General features: G+C 64.0%; 3 protein-coding genes across 3 annotated transcripts; 2 read left to right on the forward strand and 1 right to left on the reverse strand.

The window, feature by feature from the left end:
* Positions 1-57: 57 nt before the first annotated feature.
* On the reverse strand, positions 58-1,151 carry ACA1_216800 (Methionyl-tRNA formyltransferase; the record flags this gene model as incomplete). The annotated part of the gene is made up of 3 exons (XM_004337113.1): positions 58-335; positions 454-564; positions 707-1,151. The coding sequence occupies 3 exons, from the start codon at positions 1,149-1,151 to the stop codon at positions 58-60; spliced, it is 834 nt and encodes a 277-aa protein (XP_004337161.1).
* Positions 1,152-1,334: 183 nt separating this feature from the next.
* On the forward strand, positions 1,335-3,396 carry ACA1_216810 (SAP domain containing protein; the record flags this gene model as incomplete). Its single annotated transcript, XM_004337114.1, has 4 exons — positions 1,335-1,369; positions 1,556-2,402; positions 2,487-3,221; positions 3,373-3,396. 4 exons carry the CDS (start codon positions 1,335-1,337, stop codon positions 3,394-3,396), a joined length of 1,641 nt encoding a protein of 546 aa, XP_004337162.1.
* Positions 3,397-3,484: 88 nt separating this feature from the next.
* On the forward strand, positions 3,485-7,495 carry ACA1_216820 (regulator of chromosome condensation (RCC1) repeat domain containing protein; the record flags this gene model as incomplete). The annotated part of the gene is made up of 20 exons (XM_004337115.1): positions 3,485-3,545; positions 3,616-3,649; positions 3,745-3,835; positions 3,990-4,037; positions 4,157-4,242; positions 4,382-4,431; positions 4,509-4,600; positions 4,758-4,941; positions 5,095-5,184; positions 5,351-5,457; positions 5,533-5,584; positions 5,832-5,952; positions 6,098-6,161; positions 6,194-6,244; positions 6,336-6,429; positions 6,603-6,707; positions 6,844-6,919; positions 7,017-7,136; positions 7,231-7,341; positions 7,432-7,495. The coding sequence occupies 20 exons, from the start codon at positions 3,485-3,487 to the stop codon at positions 7,493-7,495; spliced, it is 1,701 nt and encodes a 566-aa protein (XP_004337163.1).
* Between the last annotated feature and the right edge of the window lie 28 nt (positions 7,496-7,523).

Consider the following 7,523-nt stretch of genomic DNA (forward strand, 5'->3'; position numbering starts at 1 on the left):
TGTGCCTACTCACCCACCCGCACGCCGCCCTCCCGGTTAGACCCGTCAACCAATCAATCATTGGCTGGCTGGCTGGCTGGCTGGTTGGTTGGTTGGGGGATGGATGGATTGGGGGAGGGGGGGGTAGGTGTGCCTGGGGAGGAGGGACGGGTGCATGTTGATGGCGCCCCAGGGCAGCGCGTCGAGGACGGATGGGGGGATGAAGTGGCCGAAGGACACCACCACGCCGATGTCGAACGCGTGCCCGTCCTTTGTGAGCGGCACCGCCCACTCCTTGAGGCGGGGCGGCTGGTGCAGGGGGAGGCCCGTACGCAGCGCAAACTGCTTCACCGGCACTACCGCATCCGGATGGCGGTGGTGATGGTGGAGGGGGGGGGCAAGCGTAAGGCAGCCGCACGCCATCATGTGGGGACGATCGGTTGGTCGAATCATTGGAGGGATTGGGGGCGATACCGCTCCTGGCGCTCGTCACTTTGTCGACGCCCGTGACGACCTCCAACGCCTCCACGCCCACCGGCAATAACCGCGGCGGCGGCGGCGGCGGCGCTCCCAACGCATCAGCACCTGCATCTATGTGTGTGTGTGTCGTGTGTGTGTCGTGTGTGTGTGTGTGTCGCGCGCGCGTGTGTGCGTGTGTGCGTGGTCACAGGACTGACGTATCATGTCGTCATTCAAAGGGGTGCGCAGAGGAGGAGGGAGTACCAACCTGCTGGTGGTGGTGCTGGTGCTGCTGGTGGTGATAGGTGATGGCGAAGGAGGAGGTCCAGGGTGGCCAGCGAGATCTCATCAGAGCCAAAGAACAGCACCCGCCACCCACGGCCCACCGGCGCCGCCTTGGTGGTGGTGGTGGTGTTGCCATTTCCCTGCTGCTCGGCACTCGTAGCTGCAGCAAGGGCTCGTGCAGCACCGGTGCTGCTGCTGCTGCTGCTGGTGCCCAGTGCCCCGACCACTGCCTGCTTTGCACCGCCGCCGCCGTGAGTTGGATGCGTGGATGCATTTGGCGGCCAACGCGGAGAAGGCGCACATGTGTGGCCTCTGGTCTGTGGCACGTGCGTGGGTGCGTGCGGCGGGTAAAAAGGAGAGTCAGGTAAGGAGGAGGTACCTGGTGGCGCTGCTGCCGGGAGGTAAGTAGTGCGGCGAAAGAGCTCCATGCTCCTCGCGGGGTGGTGTGGGGCACAAGGGGAGTGGCGGCATGCCTCCACACTCGGCGGGTCTGTCTCATCTCGCACGACAGCAAAATAGAAAAAAGAAAATGGCAAATACAACAAAGAGAGAAAACAGCAAATAAAGGAAAAAAAACAAAGAGCGCCAAAACACAATCCCAACGTTGCACCATGGAGAACGAGCAACTGCTCACGAGCCCTCGCCGGTACCCCCCCCCCCTAAACCACCAGCCACCACCACCACCACCACCACCACCACCACCACCACCACCACCACCACCACCACCACCACCACCACCACCACCTCCACCACCACCACCACCTGTGTTGTGCCCAACGCGCACCGGTTAATTGAAGACTGGGGTCCTGCTTTCGATCTGGTGTGGCGGCAGGTCCGTCCGCTTGGCCAAGCGCACCACCACCGGCAGCAGCAGCAGCCGTAGCTCCAGCAAGCATCGCGCGGAGGAGGAGGAGGAGCCACGAAAGAAAGCGGCAGCAACTGCCACGTCGGAGGGCAGTAGCAGTGGCGGCGGCACGCGGGGAGAGAAGGAGGAAAGAAAGAAGGCCCGCCCACGCGCGAGCCCACCCGACGAAGAGGAGCCCGCCCACACAGAAGAAGAAGAAGGGGCGGCGCTGGTGATCAATGAGCACCACCGGCCAGCCCTCGCAGTAGTACCATCACCACCACCACCACCACCTGATGGTGGCGCCGCCGATGCTGGTGATGAAGACGTGGAGGAGCACGAGAGAACCGGGGCGCACAGCAGCCGCCCTCCCGACAACCACGCGGATGACAAAGACAGCGGCGGCGGCGGTGACGATGAAGATGATGGCAACGACGACCCGGATGAGGAAGAGAGGGAGGAACTGCGGAAGCTGCGGGTTGTGGATCTGCGGGCACAGCTCAAGGCCCTCGGACTGCGCACTGCGGGACGCAAGGAGCAGCTCGTGGTCGCTCTCCAGCAGGCGCGCCGACTCCAGCACCTGAAGCCGCCTCACGACGACGACAACGACGACGACGACGCGGGCCATGGAAGCCAGGCGGACGACATCGACCAGGTGGATGAGGGCGACAAGGAGCACCCTACTGCTACCACCACCACCACGACTACTACCACTGCTACTACTGCTGCTACCAATACTGCGGACGACGGCTCGCTCTCCTCCGGCACGAACGGGGAGCACGACGCGCCCGCAGCGGCGGTGGTGGAGGGTCGCGAGGAGCGCTCGGCCGATGCGGTAGGCCTATTACCTTCGAGTGCACCCGCAACAACGTTGTTTCATGAAGAGCGGCGCCATCACCACCACCACCACCAACATCAGCCGGAGGCGGCGGCGGCAACTGCTGCGGACGCTGGCAACCGAGCCCTCGTCGGCTCCCCGCTCCAGCTCCGCCACGACGGCAACGGGGCCGGCGATCAAGAGCACGACGGCGGCGCAGACACCCTCCTCCTCCTCCGTGAGGATTCTGCCGCCACCGCCCATCCGCAGCCGCGACCGGGGCGCGGGCGCGACGGAGAAGCTACGAGTGAGCTTCCGCCGGCAGCGGAGAAACGCGCACACGGGCCGGGCCGGGAAGACAGCCTCCCGCTCGTGCTGGCCGCGTCGCTGCTGGTGGCCCTCGTCGCAGTGCTCCTGCTCCTGCTGCCGCCGGCACGGACCGGAGACGAGGGCATGGGCGCGGCCGCGTTGGTGCTGGTGGCCGCGGTCGTCGGGGTCGGGGTGGGCGCCAGCGTGGTGGGCCGCGCGCTGGTGAGCTGGGGCGGCGCTGTCCTCCGGCGGAGGCGCTCCGCGCGGCAGCTGGGGGCCGCCATCGGGCGGCTGCAGGCCAACCGGCGCACGCTGCACTCGTTCCTGGGTCGGCTGGCCGACGAGAAGGCGCTCGTCAAGCTCCAGCTGGAGGACCTCTACAACCACCCGCTCGCCGTCGCCGTCTCCACATCGTCGGGCACCGCGCAGGAGAGGGCGGGGACCATGAAGCGGCTGTCCACCAAGCTCGCGCGCCTCTCCGCGCTCCGCGAACAGAAGCAGGCCGCCCTGCGCGACATCGACCACCAGGTGCATGTGCCACTCTCTCTAACCCCCCCCCCTTGCTGCATGGTGGGTGGTGGTGGTGGTGGCTGGTGGTGGTGGTGGTGGCCGTGCCGTGGGCTGATGAGTCTTCTTCTTCACTCTACCTTCCTCTCCTTACCAGCTGGCGCGCCTGCAGTCGCTCCGTGACAGTCAGCACTGACCAATCAGGGACGTACAAATTAATAATAATAAATGGAAAGAAAAAAACCCTGTTTTACAACAAACCTTGTGGGGCACCTGCGCACACGATGGAGGAGAAGCAGGATGAGGGAGTCTCCCCCCGCGAAGCAATTGCTTTAATGAAGAGAGGTGCACTGCATGTCTATAATAATACCTAACAAAATGAACTTAATCATTGGGGGGGGGTTGCTGGGGTCAGGCTGTTCGTTCCTCAAGTGCGGGTCACGGGGCAGGTACGCCCCTTCGTTGGTTGGGGGGGAGGGGGGGGGTTGTGAATTGGCCCCACCAGTCTCTAACAAGAATGGGGCGGGGGTGTGGTTGGTGGCAGTCCGCACTTCCGGGAGCTGAAGCTGAGCGGCGACCTCACCACCCTCTCGTGGACGAGTCCCAAGAAGACCAGCAACCAGTCCACCATCGACGTCTCCCACATCAAGGCACCCACCACCCATCCCGCGCCGCTGCTCCTCTTTTTCTGACTCTGTGGTCCCATCCAACGCGATACGTGCGTGTGCGTGTGTGCGTGTGTGGTGTGTGTGTGTGTGGTGTGCGTGCCACGGCGTGTCGGGAATGCAGGAGATCCGGATCGGACAGAATACGCCCGTGTTCAAGAAGAACCGAAAGGTGCCCCCCTCCCGTGCTCTCAGTCGGCCCTGGGCCTGACGTCCTCGATAACGAGGTAGAAGTATATATATACACACACACACACACACACACACGACAACACTTGTGTCTACATGTAGCCCGAGTACGAGAACGTTTCCTTCTCCATCATCTATGGCGACAAGACCCTGGACCTCGTCTCCAAGAACGTCCGCGAACGCGACATGTGCCTACCCCAAACCACAGCAACCACCACCATCCCAATGACTGCGGCGCGGCTCACGGCCAACGACAAAACACGACACGACACGGCACGGCACGGCACAGCACGGCTAACGGCACACTGGTGGTGGTGGCTGGTGCAGATGGGTGCAGGGCCTTAAGGTGCTCACACTGGAGCCCCACCTGCTCTCCGGTGCGGTCCCTCTTGCTGTGTGTGGGTCCTCCTCCCGCGTGGGGGAGTCGCTTATGTCCGTGCGTGCATGTGATCAGAGGTGGACAGCGTGGCCACCGACGAGGAGAAGGTGTCGGTCAAGTTCAAGGGGAAGAGGACCATCGTGGAGAAGCGGGAGGTCAGCAACGACGTATACGCCTGGGGACAAGGCGCGCCGCCGCCGCCGCCACTACCACAACCACCACCCCCCACCGCCTGATCATGCGGGAGTCGCTGACCAGAGTCTCTTCTGTTGTGTGCCATGTGGTGTGTGCGGTGTGTGCGGTGTGTGTGCGTGTGTAGGTGAGAATGGACGCGTGGGCCACGGCGACGAAGAGGACCACAAGGTACCGCGCGTGGTGGAGGCCCTCCTGGGCAAGGATGTGCGGGGCATCGCATGCGGGGCCGCACACACGGCCGCCTGGAACGGCGCGGGCGTCCTCTACACGTGGGGCGCCGGACAGGGCCGTCTAGGACACGACCACGAGCGAGGTGCTCTCAATACCCCCCAATCTATCTCTATCAATATCTATATATTATATCTATACCTTTTTTATCCCCCTCCCGTCAGCGCGGTTGGGTCGGGTTGTTGACGCCTCAGCCGGTGGTGGATGGTGGATGGATGGGTGGGTGGGCGGGGGACAGACCGGTTCATCCCGCTCGAGGTGTCGGCCCTCGGCGGCAAGAAGGTGGTGCAGGCCGCCTGCGGCTACGCCCACACGGCCGCCATCACCGGTACCTTACCCCCCCCCATCCAGCTCTCCTCCTCTCCCTCGTGGGTGGCATGGTGCTTGGTCCCAATATCCCCCCAACCCCGATCCATTTATGCATGCATGCATGCATGCATGCTGGTGGCTGGTGGTGGCTGGTGGTGGCGGCTGGTGGCGGGTGGCGGGTGCAGATGCGGGGCGGGTGTACACGTGGGGGCAGGGCAAGGGCGGCGTGCTGGGCCACGGCGACGAATCGGCGTGCTCCACCCCGCGCGAGGTGGCCAGCCTCGCCCTCCAGGTACTCCACCGCCGCCACCACCCCTCATCCAATGACGATCGGCCGCTATTCTCGCCAGCAGCAGCAGTCTGACAGGTGATCGTCGTCGTCATCGTGGTGGTGGTGGTGGCGGCGGTGGTGGCTGGTGGTGGGCAGGGCATCGTGGCCAAGTGGATTGCAGTGGGGTTCTCGAGCACGATGGTGGCCACCGGTACACCACCACCCCTCCAACAAGGAGGCTCATTGTTGGCCAACTATAACTATAGTAGTATCTGATGGCGCTGGCGGTACTGGCGGCGGCGGATGTGCCTTGTGATTGGTGTGTGTGTGTGTGTGTGTGGTGTGTGTCGTGTGTGTCGTGTGTGTCGTGTGTGTCGTGTGTGTGGTATGAAAAGGGTCGGGCACGGTGTACGCGTGGGGCGGGAACGAGAAGGGGCAGCTGGGATTCGGGGACCGCACCCCGCGCATGAGCCCCGCCCTCCTGGCCGACCTCTCCTCCATCTCCCGCATCGCCTGGTACGCTCCGTTCACGCACACGACCATCACATGCCCCTCCCTCTCCACTCACGACTGTGCACGTGTGTGCAACACTCTCATATACATATATATTTCTATATATATTCATATATAGCGGGAAATGGCACACGGTGGCCGTAGCCAGTACGTACCTCCAATCTAACCTTCCCGTGAAGCGGAGGCATCGGGCGCGGCAGCTGATGATGCGCGTCCCCGTGGTGGGAGTACAGGCGGCGGGCAGATGTGGACCTGGGGCGACGGGGCTTCGGGCCAGCTGGGCCACGGCACCGAGGTACGTACGCCTCGTGCGCTGGCCCTTCTCCATTGACCGACCGACCGACCAACCAACCAACCTGCTCACCCGGCTCCGGTTGGGATCGCAGGAGGAGGAGCTCGTGCCGCGACAGGTGATGGCCTTGGAGCAGGTCAACATTATCGCCGTGGCCGCCGGCAAGGCACACACGGCCGCCCTCACCAGTACAGCCACCACCGCACACGCACACGCACACGCACACGCACACGCACACGCACGACACACACACGCCCACGCATCACACACACACACACACACACACACGCCCACGCATCATACACACACACACACACGGCACACAACTTTTCGTGTTACTTATCGTTGCCTGCGTCGTCAGGCCAGGGCGAGGTGTGGACGTGGGGCGATGGCAGTGACGGACAGCTGGGCCACGGGGCCGCCATCCTGCGATACTGCAAGCCGCTCCTGATCGAGTCCCTCAAGGGTGCGCTAGGGCACAGGCTAGCCTGCTGCTGTCCTCTGGCTCTAAGTGGGGAGTCGTGGGGGGGGGGTGTGACGGCACGCAGGCAGGTGCGTGGTGCAGGTGGAATGTGGAGCGCGCCACACGGCCGCCGTCGTAGATTCGGGCCATCTCTACGCGTGGGGCAACTCCAGGCGCGGAGCCCTTGGCGGGGGCCTCGCCGAAGAGGTGGTCAGGTGTGCGACTGTCCCTCCCCCCCTTTCCACGTGGATCATCAAGTCTCTGAGCCATGGCAAGCTGACGCGCGGTCCATTCGACAAATCAACCAACCAGCGTTCCGCGCGCGGTGGAGGCCATGGAGGGCAAGAAGGTGAAAGCAGTGGCGTGCGGCAAAAGGCACTGCGCCGCGCTGGTCCTCCACGCGTGGATCCCCGATGAAGAGTCTACCCTCTGGTACACCACCAACCCCTCCCCTCCCCCCGTGTCGTGTGTGCGTGTCGTGTGGCCGGACGTCGACGTTCACACTGGCGGGTGGGGGCATATGCAGTATGGCGTGCAAGGCGCCCTTCACAATGATCCGCCGGCGCCACCACTGCCGCAACTGCGGGGGCTTGTTCTGCGGGTCGTGCTCCTCCAAGCGCATTGCCCTCCTCGACGCGTACCCCCTCCACCATCCCCCCCCCTTTGTCCATCCATAGTGTTGCATGCTAACGGTATGCGGGGGGGGGCAATGGTTGGTGTGGAGCAGGGGCTTCGCGAGTCCGGTGCGGGTGTGCGACCGGTGCCACTCGTCCCGCACCAGCACGGGGTAGCCACAACTTAGCACACCTTTGGTGGTGG

Source organism: Acanthamoeba castellanii, assembly GCF_000313135.1.
Source record: "Acanthamoeba castellanii str. Neff unplaced genomic scaffold scf7180000084758, whole genome shotgun sequence".
NCBI lineage: Eukaryota > Discosea > Longamoebia > Acanthamoebidae > Acanthamoeba > Acanthamoeba castellanii.